Source organism: Colias philodice, chromosome 13 (genome assembly GCF_061535455.1).
Source record: "Colias philodice isolate Cphi_HAF_F1 chromosome 13, ilColPhil1 Martin Lab GWU primary, whole genome shotgun sequence".
NCBI classification, from domain to species: Eukaryota; Metazoa; Arthropoda; class Insecta; order Lepidoptera; family Pieridae; genus Colias; species Colias philodice.
In genome coordinates, this window is record NC_143098.1 from 3,960,471 (window position 1) to 3,974,628 (window position 14,158).

General features: G+C 34.7%; 2 protein-coding genes across 2 annotated transcripts; one reads left to right on the plus strand and one right to left on the minus strand.

The window, feature by feature from the left end:
* Positions 1-1,277: 1,277 nt before the first annotated feature.
* On the plus strand, positions 1,278-4,155 carry LOC149483300 (uncharacterized). Its single transcript, XM_089702297.1, has 2 exons — positions 1,278-1,825; positions 3,547-4,155. Exons 1-2 carry the CDS (start codon positions 1,810-1,812, stop codon positions 4,092-4,094), a joined length of 564 nt encoding a protein of 187 aa, XP_089558423.1. The 5' UTR covers positions 1,278-1,809; the 3' UTR covers positions 4,095-4,155.
* Positions 4,134-13,185, minus strand: LOC149483301 (mediator of RNA polymerase II transcription subunit 1-like). The gene is made up of 13 exons (XM_089702296.1): positions 12,790-13,185; positions 12,513-12,646; positions 12,133-12,256; positions 11,670-11,786; positions 11,410-11,548; positions 10,905-11,151; positions 10,581-10,707; positions 10,349-10,471; positions 9,896-10,076; positions 9,217-9,451; positions 8,444-8,628; positions 7,583-7,994; positions 4,134-7,499 (listed from the first exon to the last, which is right to left on the minus strand). Exons 1-13 carry the CDS (start codon positions 12,946-12,948, stop codon positions 4,919-4,921), a joined length of 4,764 nt encoding a protein of 1,587 aa, XP_089558422.1. The 5' UTR covers positions 12,949-13,185; the 3' UTR covers positions 4,134-4,918.
* Positions 13,186-14,158: the final 973 nt, after the last annotated feature.

The window sequence follows — 14,158 nt, forward strand, 5'->3', positions numbered from 1 at the left end:
ACAATAAAAAAGTTATCGAGATACGTGGTATTATTTTTTTAATAATTATAGTTAACTAATATTTTTAGTGGGTTATTTGATATTTCATATTTGTTACACTTTTAGGTAGTTATGTGAATTTGATGATATGTTAGTTATTTTTTAATTTGTAAATTTGTAATCCTTACAGATATTATATGTACATATATACAAAAAAAAGTCCCTGTCAGTTAGGCTTTCATGCCTAAACTTGGTTCAGGTTTCACACCTAAACCAATTTCATTAAAAATGGTTCACTGAACCAATAAAATTTGAATCAAAGGCAGTGCAGTGATCGATTGTCGCTTTTTGAAAGCCCAAGACTGGCTTAAGGCATTAAAAAGGCATTTTATAATTTTCTTCGACAATACACAAATATTTAAAGAATTGACAGTATATTTGTTTACATCATGAACAGATGAAGTGACTATTATTATTATTACCGTTCTAAGATGGCTTTTCGCGGAAATTGATGCTATAATAGCGAGTTATGTTTATTCCAACTTTATCGTTGAAATGAGTCACTGTGTTACGGTTACTGAAATACGTAAACCATATAAGGATTAATTTATAGTATGGTCTAAATCTATACTTAATTATTATAAAGCTGAAGAGTTTGTTTGTTTGTTTGTTTGAACGCGCTAATCTCGGGAACTACTGATCCGATTTGAAAAATTCTTTCGGTGTTAGATAGCTCATTTATCGAGGAAGGCTATAGGCTATATTATATCATCACGCTACGACCAACAGGAGTGGAGCTACGGGGGTGAAACCGCGCGGAGCAGCTAGTATTATATATAAGTTATGTTTTATGTCCATGCATATTGGGATAGGGAATATAGGTAGGTACTCTTTATTTATGCGTTGGATGGTGTGAGTTGGTGTTATATATTTTGCAAGGAGAAGCTTTCTTTGAAATTTAATAATGTAATCTCATAGTGCTTACAAGATCTCTCGATTCCGATTTTTTACGAATTAATTTTAAAATTAATATTAAGGGAGTATACGTAATAGATTAGCAATTGATTGTCTGTAATTGAATTGGACGCAATATCTGTTAATTAGTTCTAAAATTTATATTCTGCTTTTTAACTTATTTTATTAACACACATAACTATGCTTTCACTGCTGAACTCATTTCTGCACCAGGATTGTTTGTGTCAGGGATGGGAATGATAGGTGAAGAATGTAAGAGGTAGGTACCTAGAACTAAGGACATAGTGATAAGTTTAGAATTAAGTTTTATATATGTATGGTTTGGCGTATGCCGCAAATAAATAAATAACTAAGTATGACCCTAAAACAAGACTTGACTATAAATACACCCGGCGTAGAAGTGATACTTGGAAGCAGCTTTATGACCCGTTACATTTCTTAAAACATCCGTATTGTAAACAAATGCATACATGTGTGTCACCGGAACAGTAGTATCATATAAAGCTGGATGCAAAATCCTACGAAGGTCATATAAAGATTAGCATTCATATCCATATCACCGTTATAATTCCGTTGGAAATAATTTAACTAATCATCTCCGTTCGTCATGGCTTCTTTTATGAAAATAATTTTCTTGATAGTGTTTTCCATTTTTATGTTTGGTTCGCAAATACAAGCAAAGCCCGTCGATGGCAAAAATGTGGCTGAGGCATCCGACGAAATGATGGAAACAGCTGAATTTCAGTTCTTACCTCGATTTGCTATGAGAAGATTGAAGGAGAGACGCGAGAAGGCCCGAGCTGAGAGAAGGAACAATCAAAACCAGGGAAGAATGTACCAAGCGTATAGACCCAGATGTCCAGACAGATATGTAAGTTTTGTTTAAGTCACTTTAAAATTAGTATGGGACTCTAGGCGATTAATTTGTTTTAAAGAACAATAAAGCATTTTCGGTGTTAGTTTCTAGTAAATAAACCAATTCAGATTTTGGAATCTTATATATATTCACCAGATAAAAGTAATTTTTAAAGTATTAAAAACTCTAATGTTTAAATCGAGGATGTCCTACTGCCCTACAAAAGCAACCCCTGAGTCAGTGTGAAATCAATATGTCTCATAAAAGCATTGTTATGATCTACATTATTTAGTTCTAATAGCTTATTTCAATACGAGAAAAATTAACACCTTTCTTCAACCTACCGACCTAGTTTTCCCAATATATATACCTTGGATGTCTCGTAAATTTGTCAGTTACCTCAAAGCTAATAGGGAATAGTATAGAATAAAAAGTTAATAGGGATCTTGCAACCATTGTCAAGTGGTGCAAGAACTATGGTTTAACAGTTAATCCAACAAAAACTAAAGCTATTATATTCGGAAGTAGGCAATTAGTCTCAAAAATTGACTGGACCAATTTACCTAATGTTATCGTTGATGATGTACTTGTCCCTTATTCCACTCAGGTTAAAAATTTAGGCTTGACGCTCGATCAAACCTTTTCTTGGGACGAGCAAATCAAACAAGTGCAAAAAAGGGTATTTTCATCTGCATTTTCGTTACGGCGCTTACGGAACTTTCTTCCAATCTCTACCAAAATTACGTTGGCACAATCTCTTCTCCTTCCTCTCCTCGATTTTTCCGATTCCTGCTATCCTGATATTTATGAATATCAACTGGACACCCTTGAGAAGCTTCAAAATTTCTGCATAAGATTCATTTACGGTTTACGCAAGTTTGACCATGTTTCAGAGTTCAGGAAAAGGTTAAACTGGCTTCCTATTCGTTATCGCCGGGATACTCACGTGCTTCATCTCTTATACTGTATACTATTTAGCCCTAAGACTCCGCCGTACTTAAAAGATAAATTCAATTATTTAAGTTCTAATCATTCTATCTCGCTTCGATCTACTAATCTGTTATTATTAAGTACTCCTATCCGTAGTTCTAACTTTTTTAATAATTCCTACACAGTGCGCGCTATTCAGCTGTGGAATGCGTTACCTGAAAATATCAGACGTGCACAATCACTCTCCTCCTTTAAAAAGCTACTTAAAGACTATTACCTATCCCAACAGTAGCTTTCATACTCATTTCTGTTACTACATATTCTTTTTTTTTCCCTTGCTTTCCTGTTTGCCTTCTGAAGCCAATCATTGTTTTATTCATTATATTTATTTGAGTTTTATTTTTATTTTTCTTTTATTTAGTATGTGTATGTATAGGTATATATGTGTATATATGTATATATATATATATATATTTAATATTATATGTATTTGTAGTATTGTATCTATGATATTGTATTTGTTTATTTTTATGTAGGTGTATGTTTATATAATTATATATTTATTTTTGTTGTTTTTGCATTAATACTTTGTTTGTATTTTTGCACTATCCCATAATCTTCTTGCATTTCCTCTCCCGCCAGGTTGCCTGGTAGAGATTGCTGTTTAGCAATAAGGCCGCCTTTTGGGCAAATTATGCTTTTGTATTTCTACTTCTTTTTGCATACTATTGTTTTCTCATATTTTGTTCAATAAAGAATTATAAATAAATAAAATAAATAAATAATATTTTTATTTCAATTTGTAGTAAAAATGAAGGCGCAAGTAATTTTCTCCGTGGCATTGTGGCTTACCGCATACGCAAGTTCAACTACTGAAAATGCAGATATTTTTAATTTAATACAAACTGAAAACAATGAACCAGAACCAATAGAGGAAATAAATTTGGTCAATAGTGATTTGGAACAAAAGGCTGACGAATTCAATTCAAGCAGCGAATCGTATAATTTGGTATCAAATGTTGACGCAACCATGGACATCGTTATTGAAGAAAATATTCAAACACCGTTAAATACTTTGATTCCTGAAACATCCGAAGTTGATTTAGACGAGGTGGCAATAGCTGATGAAGAAATTTTATACAATGACGTCGTTAATAGAGATCCGAGTGAAATAATGGATACTGCAGCTGGATTTGTGCCCATCCCCATCATTAAAAGGAGACAAAAACCACAAAAGCGATACGGATTACGCAGAAATTTCTTGAGGAATCCTTATAGGAGATATCAACCCTTTTACCCGTATTATTACTACAGGTTTTACCGCCCTAGCTCTCTCAGATATTTTTATTATTAATTTTTAAGCTACATTATTTACTAGGTTTATTTTTATATAAATAAAAAAATATAAGAATGAATGGATCACGTTTATTTCAACCATCCTAAGGTATAAACATAAATGTCTTAACCATTTTTACATTATTATTAGAATATACTTATTCTAAAATAATTATCTATATACATATTTAAAACAATTCGGTAAACTCCTGGTGGGCCCACAAATACATAGGAAATATATTTTTATGCTGGTTAAAGTTTTCAAGTTTGCGTCAAAATAAGACAAATTGGACGTATCTACGTCTTCATAAATTTATTATAAATCAAAATTCTTCCCAAAGCACTACACTCAATAAATTTCTCAGAACCCAGCTAATTTAAAAATGTATAAAATAGTTAGGATTAAATTAGATTAAGTCAAAGGTACTAAAACATGCTTAAAATGCCATATTATGTAAGTCGTAATAGAATATGGTTACATGTACTTAATATAAAATGAAATAATAAGATATCCCTCAAACTAAGCATGTATAAATAAAGGTTATAAATATTATTTAGAACAAGAGCATTTAACTGACTTATACACATATAACTATAGTGTTATAGTATGTTAGTAATACTTTACACAAAATAATCGTTTAAATATTATTTGTATTTTGGCCAGTTACATTACACAAAAACAGTATGATAAAATAATATTTGATTACAGCAGTTTGGTTTTTAGTAAAATAAATAAACATTTTCTTGTCTTTCCTTACTAATAGAGTTACCTATACTACACTTATATTTATAATTTTAATACGTACAATTTTTTTTGTATCCTTATTTGCTTGAGATATTTTCTCATTTACCTGGTCCTACGAGAGCTTCATCCATTAACTCATCATCAGTGATGCAAGGAGAGTTAGAATGGGGCGACGCCGCTACTAAAGGGGACGGGGCCGGACTTTTTGCAAGCTGTAAGAGCGCAGGAGAGGCTGGGTACACGGGTCGGACGGCCACCATACCTGACACTTTACTACCCGACGATGATGAGAAATCTAAAAGCATTTCAGCCGCCTCTTGGGGAGTAGTTGCACCACTACGCGGCACGGAACCGCTAACCGGTGGTTTCATACACGAATCAGCACCTTTTCTGTCTTCAGAGCTTCCCTTTGGAGCAGGAAACCCCTTTGCCATATCTGTTTTAAAATCCAGAGGCATTAGAGGATATGATCCAGAATAAGCATCTTTTGGATCTTCTTTACTTCTTTGGGGACTTTCGCCTTTTCCTAAGCTATCAGACAAAACCTTGGCAAACTCTGATGGGTCGGTTTTGTTTCCTAATGTTTTAGGGCTTACACCTCCCATGTTTAAAAGAGGCTTCGGTACATTTAGTGGATAGCCAGATTTCTGCATTGGGTCAGAGCCTCTATTTGGACTATCAAAGTGTGGAAAGGGATATTTGTTTTGGTCCACCGATCTACTAAAGTCATTTACCATTGAGCGGCTGTCGTATTGCGATACTGGGCTGTTTTTGTCAGGAGTGTTTTGATTCTTCAGCTTCGGTATTTGAAACTTACTGGTGTCTAATGGTTTTATCAATCCTTCGACTAAGAAACTAGCGTCTTTTGCTGAACTTTTAAATCTATCACCATCGACATCGTCTCGTGAACCACTGGGACTAGAATGTCGTTCAGATTTTGAGGAAAATATAGATTTCTCAGAATTATTCATTAGTTTAGTTCGAGCTTTTTCTCGTTCTCTATCACGAATGATTTTGGCAAGATCGGAACTACTGCTTTTTGGAGATCCTGAACTTGACTTAGAACCAGATTTCGATAAATTTATTCCAGACGTGTTGCTACTTGAAGATTTAGAATAAGGCACTTTAGATGCAGCAGTAGTACTGCTAGAGCTAGAAGATTCGGAGGGACTCATATTGGCTTTAGGTGGTGTGGATCCTGGTGTCAATGAACCGGATTTAGATGATTGCATAACTTGAGTTTTTTTAGATGCCGGGCCACTTATAACACCTGGTTTTAAGCCTGTGTGAGTTTTAGGGGAGCCTTGGCTCGGCGGTGTAAGCTGAGGTGATGATTGCTTACTGGATCCAGAATAATTTATTTTCGAATTACTACTAGATGATTCTTTCGACCTTGTTTTGTTAATTGTAATTTTCATACCATCTAAACTCGGCTTTACCATATACTCTTGGTTTTTACTTTCACTCACTTTTAAATTACTAGATGTCGCGTTATTTTTTACATCATTAAATTTGTTGCTACTACTTGAGCTCGTTTTAGCGCTCCCGATATCAGAATCGGTACCGCAATGCTGTGCGGACTTCAATTTGTCTATAACGGCACTAAGAGATCCTTTTCTATTTCGAGCTTGGCTTGGTGCATTTGATTTATTTACTTCGATATTAGGTGGTGAAATTAACGGTTCAGTTACGGGGCTGTCACATGAAACTGGTGTTATTTCAAGTTGTTTCAATTTCATTGGGTTTTTTAGTTTTGGACTGCTTCTACCGGAACTAGAAAAAGATAGACCAGAATGTTTTTTCTCTTTGTCTCTAGAAGTCAAAGACGTGGAGCCATAGCAGTCTTTAGATATCTTTTTTGTAAGATCATAACCCGTTGTACCGGATTTACCTGAGGGTGACCCACTGGTTGCAGACTTTAAAGTTGACATACTTGGTTTTCCAGATCCAGAGGAACTATGTTTAGGGGAAGAAATACTGTGGTTTTTTGGACTAGAATACCCAGGTAAATGTTTTGGACTGCTTTGTACTGGAGAATGTCTAGGGCTGTTGTGATGACTCGATGTCCCGGAGGGTTTTCCCATACCCTTTACTGTATTAGGACTTGGCGATTTAGTAATTGAAACTGATCTGCCGTGAGTAGGACTAGGACTAAATTTTCTTAAAATCGAGTTTGGGGAAGTCGATCGCATGGGTGAGCCGTCAGTCGGTTTGATACTAACAGAAACAGGTTTTGTTAAAGGATCTTGTTTGGGTGGAACTTTTTCTGGTGGTCCCATGGAATCGTCTCGGCGCCGTTTCTTTTTCTTCTCTTTACTTCGTTCTTCAGACTTGCTCGATTTCTTCTCCGATCGTATGCGATCATCCATCGACTTCATTTGAGACGATGTTATTGGAGTTATTGTAATAGAGCTCGGCAAAGCGGCGGGCGGAGCGGCTGTTATTGGAATTATTTCGATGCCAGGTCTCCTATCGAGACAAAGCATTGAAGTTAAATTTGAAGATCCAGAACTGGGCTGATTTGAAGAGTTGGAAGAAATCGGAGTAATACTCACGGACGATGGCATATACGATTTACCATCAGTGAGATCTAAAAGCAAAGAAGATGTACTTCTACGCACCTCAGCTTCTTTGTTTTTCAGCTTTTGCCTTTTGTGCTCAGACTTATGAAAAGAATTCCTGTAAAAATAATATTGATTATTGTTATATTATGATATTCGAGATTTCTTTTTTCATTTACGTGAATAAAAGTATTTAAATACCTGATTATATCTTCAACATCTCCATCGTTCGAGTTATCCATATCAGATGAAGTTCTGTTCTCTGGTCCACCGAGCGCGTCAGCCGTGTCCATCGCAGATAGTTCGAGATCTGACGCGAATTCATTCTGAGAGACCGATGACTCCTGACCTTCGATATCATCATTTGTAGAATTACTATTCATAGTATTATCATCTTCATTTCCATAACCTTCAGAATTGTCACTCTCACTATCGGAGTCGCCTAAATCACCGATACCGGGCTTCCCTTTCTTTTGCGACGCTGACCACAATCCCGTATCGGATTTACGTTTCTTCGGTTTTCGGTCATCAGATAATTGAGATTTCGATTCTCCAGTGCCAGCATCTTGGCACATCATAGATAAGTGATGCTGTTGCTCGGAAAGGTATGTACCTGTTAAAGTAAAAATAAAAGTATATAATATGACGCTCGGTTTGATCCAATTCAATAAAACTGCATCTCTGGGTAGACTGATAGTACATTTCAGTACGGAAATATAAATAGTGGTTGTTTGGTAAATTTTAATGTTTTGTTAGTTTATCTGTCTGTTAAAAGGTCGTATACAAATTTCTGTCAAACTAGATAGTAGTCTTTTTCTTTTAAATTAGGCACATCTCCACCGTGTACCGGTATATTTTGACGGGTCTGGGAGAACAAATTAATCTGAGATCAAATCACTGCCGATAATTGCAAACGTGATGACAATGATCTTTAAAAAAAGAGGTTCTTCTCTGCAAAATCTGCTTTCCGTAACGTGAACGTAAATAATTATTTTTCGATGAGCGATATTACGATTGAATTATCGTTTTTTTTTGTTTATGTACAAAAATATAATCGCTCACCCCCCTGGTGCGGGTGCGACACGGAGGAGGGGTAGAGCGCGCGCGCGTGCGGCGCCGGCTCGTGCTTCACGTCGCCGCCGGGGTCGATGCCCCCCAGGCCGCAGCTAAAATTTGACTCCAACCCGGAGTAGCCGCCGTTCATGTGCTTCGCCGCCGCTTCGCGCTCCCATATTTTTATCAATGATCTGTGTACGGATAATTAATATATGGTCGAGTGACAGATACATTCATTAACCGTTAATAAAGTGTTAAAAAGCGGAAGTTCTTTAATTATAAAATAAAAGGAGTATTCTCGATCAATCTTCATGTCGATCCAAGTATGACAATCGACCTTCAATTATTAAACAATACTTCATTATTACTAAAATAACCTGTTACAAAAATTTACTTTAAAAAATTAAACTAAAATATTAAGCAACTTGACCATACTTATTTTACTTCATCATTCTTAGATCGTGTAAACGTAGCACAATATTATATAATTTGTCAAAATTGACATTTGTAAGATTTAGCTATTTGTCCAATCGCATCTCGTAGTCGCTGAATGAATCTATTAAGTTAAAGTTAAATGAAAACAGCGATTACTTAAACTTATTTATATTGTTTCCAGAAGCCCATTGCCTATTGCCTTACACATTATACACCGCGTACAAGAAGAAAAAAACCACAGACAAAGTACAGTGTTGCCACAACAGTAACATAAAAAAAATTCAAGTTAAATTTTCTAATATATATCTAATAGAATCATCTCAGTTCCCATCGTCATTGCTTACCTTAGAGTGACGGGTATCGAGTGGCTCTTCTGCAGCACCTTGCTGATGTACTCGTCGACGTGTTCGCGCGGCGGCGAGTTGAGCGCGCACACGGCGGCGCGCGGCGTTGCCGGCTCGCCCAGGTCCAGCTCCACCGTCGCCATGCTCTCGTCCAGCGGGTGCTCCAGCGATATCGAGATGTGTTGCCATGACAGCGCGCTCACTTCGAACATTAGCACGTTCTCTAGGTCCACCGCTATGGAATACGACGGATTTTTAAATAATATTCACAAGAAAAACTTGATTAATTTAATTTCTACCCTACTTTTTACTTAAATAAACCATACGATAAAAATATTAAGTGACAATGTTTAGTTTGATTTGGTGGGTGATGACTACATGTGAAAAAAAGCTTCCAGTCAGCAAACATGTACTAAAAAGTTTCGAAAAATCTAACATAAACTATTGAAATTCATATTAAGTCTTGTTTATTAACTGGGAACATCTTCTCTGTGACCACTGCCAGTACCTGCAAACATGTTGACAATGATCTTTTAAAGGAGGTTCTTCTCTGTAGAAACTGCTTTCCGAACCGATGTTAAATTTTACTCTATTTTGACGAAATCAAAAGCGCTTATAAACGAAGACTAATTGAATAAATAAATGTTTGGGTTTAAAATAAATCAGATCATTAGCGGACCTTGTTTAGTCTGCGCCCGCACGCAGGAGGCGACGAGCGTGTTGAACAGCGCCTGCTGCCGGAGCGCCGCCAGCAGCTGCGGCACGTGCGACGGGTGCGTGAACGGCACGCTCGACACCACGCACCCGCCCAGACCGCGCCGCTCGCACAGGAAGTAGCACTGCCATTGGTCGGGGAGTTTCTGCAGAATAATTGTCCATATAGAACCTCATATAATAGGGCATTTTAATATTTTAAACGGCCACACTACTAATTTTTTGAAAAATATTTTTAAATTTACAATGTTTTAAAATGATTTGATATAGAAAATCATAGATAGATAAACATTTATTTTAAGGATGAATAACACGCGAAAGAAGAAAACAAAAAAACACAAAATGTAGGATGTGTTGAACTTTTTATAAAATGGCATAAAATAAATATAAATATTATATTTCAAAAAAAGTAACTTACCACAAAAAGTCCTTTACTAAGATTCAACTCTATAATTTTTCCAGGTACTAGATTGTTATAAGCCTGCTGTGCGATCAGACCAAGCATTGGCTTCGGATTCGCCCAATCTCCAGATATTTCGACCTTTTGAAAACACAAATAAGTTGTAAGAATATAAATTAAGATAGATTAAAATCAACCCGTATACATTTTTATCATGTTAAATTCTACATTAAACTAACGATTTTCTTACCTCAGTAGTAGCATGTATGAGTTTAGCCAAGCCCGCACACAGAGGCATAGGCTGGGATAACTTGAGCGTAAAGCAAGCTGGTAACATTGCGCTGTTTTGTGGCACTAGTTGCGCGTATACTGGACCACTGCAAAACAAACAATTATAAAATGTTCATAAAGTCATATAATAACATGCTTGATATATGTAAAACCAAAAATGAATTGTTGATTTTTGTATTTCATGTAATCCCAAATTGGCCAAAGTAGAATAAAAATTTGGTATGTACTTTATATTTTTTTTAATAATCAGTTTTCCAATCCAAAATCTATTAATACCACTTACCCTTTCCCAGCTCTCTGCGCCGTTGAAATAATCGGCACCAATTGTAATTTACTAGCCGTAGACCCCTCTAGCAGCACTAGAGCTGATTGTCCTATAGGTGTTCGTGCAGTTGCCGAGAGGGACGTAAAGCCATTGGACGCGGGTGGTCGCCCTTCAGTTATCAACTCTGGTGTTAGCGGTTGTAGACCTTTGTCTTTGTCTAGTAACTCATATGGAGATACGAAATACGTGAGACGCATTGCGTGCCCTGGAAGTGAAACAATAATTTAAGATTGCAACAATGAAATGGGAAAATATGTGAATAATTTGATTTAACAGTAAAATAATGAATATAAAAATACCATATGGGGACACTTTATGGGAACATAATTAATGATTCCTCTATTATTATCATTGCTTTATTTGTGCAATAATTCTATAGGATCTTTTCATTATGAAAACGGAAAAGAATGATAAATTTTAACTTAATATTTTATTTGCATTTAGTATACAAACAAATGCTTACCTCCTCTTCTCCTTTGAAGAAAGCCAATAGGACTCTTATGTACCTGGGTCCATGGGTCTTTTATGAAACTTTGCAACTGTCTCATTGTACATAAATCCTCTTCTAAACTCTGGAGTGCACTGAATGCTTTACATTTTATCTAAAATAAATGCAACCTCACTATATTTTAATTTCTATAGGAAATGCAGTAAATATAACTTCAATTGAAGCATGGAAGATGACATTTTATAAATTTTTATTATTTTGACATGCCAAGTTACCTTCTTTTCAGCGTTCAATTGATATACAGCCGTTAGTCCTTCTAGATGTGCTGTGAAGTCTGCAAAGTCACCTCTGGCAATACACTGTACTAACTCTTCACAGCTTTGTTGTTCAATCTAAAAAGTCAATCAATTTTATTATTAAAATATCATTTGTTTTAACAACACTTCATAAGTACTAGGCATAACATTTGAAATTTGTAAGCTTTCTTCATTTTAAATAACAAAAACAATGTGTTTTTACACAATAAAGGATAGACCACACAAAATATGTTATTAAAAATATTCTCACAATTCTTATTCCTCAGAATAATGTTGAGCCCCAATTTTATGTGAAAAAATAACGAGGCATATTGCATCAGCACTCATTCACACACTTCTGACTTCTGGATTTATCAATTCAACCTTATAGATTTAAAACTTATAGCTAAAGAAATTAGAAACACTTAAATTAAATATTTACCTTGCCTTCATGATGTATCTTAACATCTTTCACTGATCCACAAGATTCCACTAGTATTTCCAAGTAAAACATATCAGAAGATATGAAAAGATTCACCCCAGATGTACCAACAACAAACTTTAACCTAAAATAAAATCATTCATGTAGGTTTTAAGATAAAGAATGGAAATGTTTTAAATTTGGATACTCACAAAGGTTAAACAAAACAAAAAGATTTAGTAAATTGACACTATTTAAACTGAATAAGTTAGACTTAATTCAATATTTTATCAATACAGTTACATAATAAACTCAAGAAAACAGAACTAGAAACATAGAAGGTAGACATGGTATAATTACTTTAAATGAGTTTTTTATTTAAGGTATGTAGGACCACTTACTCTTGCTGCCGTGACAAGCATTCCAGTCTCTCAATTAAACTCTGTAGAGATGTGACTTTGATACAATGCTGCAAACTATCTAAACATTTTTGTAGGATCATGCGATCAGCTGAATCTACCGCCCAGCGCTTGTCCTGCAAAATTTATATTATTTTATGTATAGCATCAATAAGGTAGTTTATTTAGAACAATATTGTTATAAGGATTTTATAATTAATTAATTCTATTAATTTACTAAAAATTCAAGAAAATTATACACTATCAACAAAATTCTTACCAAAAGAGCCATCCTAACAGCTTTGGAAGTTTCACTAAGATTTTTAAATTGAGATGTTTTGGATCTGAGTTTTTCCATAAGAATTTCTTTTTGAAGCTCTTTAGATTTATCGTGAAGTCCATTTGAAGGAGCCATAACTAAGGCTTTGGAATCCGTCATCTTTTCAAGCAATTTTTTATCTATTAAAACAACAAACAAATTCGATAGGTATGATTTTTTTTCTTCACACAGCTGTGTTTTGTGTGATTTGTTTAATGCTCATAAAAAACTTGAATTAAGTTGCTAAACACAACTTATGTGGACTATAAACTAATATAAATACGAAACCTATTCAAAATATCTTTTTTCAAAGAAAATTTCCACCTTTCCTGCAGCAAACCAAATATCAAGCCACTGGCACTAACATAAACTGTCAAATTTTTATGTCAAATTGTCAACGCCATGCCAAATGTCAATTTGAAATAAAACGTCGTGAATACGTCAAATCTTCTACACTCTATGAATTCTGTATTTTCCACATTGAGATAATATTACTATACGCTTAGGAGTAGACACCACGAACAAAATCTGTGCGCCATTTTTTTGCTCTAAGTTTTAAAAATTATTATCTAGTTAGGTTCTTACCGATGAAAGTTATTCCTTTGCACATTTCCGTATTATTTGTATTATTTGTGCAATATCGTAACACACACGAAGGCATATTTGATGCGTTTCACTTTAAAACCATTAAAAAAAACCGCTCAACATACGTCATGTGGCGTATGTTGAGCGGAACATAAGTGATGTAGGCGGTGTCGTCTCCATATATGTATATCTCAATGATTTTCCACACGTATTTTCCTTCATCACTATAGGTCTACCAGAATCTGATGGCATATTTATATTTACGAAATAAAAGATTTTCATATGGCAATTTTATTTGACAACTATCAAATTGGTTGTCAAATTATTTGTCTTCTTTGCAATTGATGAATAATTTTTAGGATTTTGTCTAAAAAATCTTCGAAAATGTCGAAAAAGCCGCTGCGATCACAAGCAAGAGGTGTTGTTTATAATGTGTATAGAAAAACATTCGATGAAGAAGGGTCAAACACATCACAATTTTGAATTTTGAATATTTTATTGGTAAGTTGGACTTACCCGTTTTGATACTTAAAACAAAAAATATTATAAGTAGGTAACTATAATATTGTTTGTTGATTACTTACAATTTATTTTTATGAAAACTTATTACAGGAGTTTCCAATACGGCTATTCGTCAAGTCCAAGCTGTCCAAGTCAATTTTATAATGTGTGTATCTTTAATACTTACGAAAATAAACATAGTTTTATTTTATTTTTATTTTATTTTATAAAAAATTATTAGCAA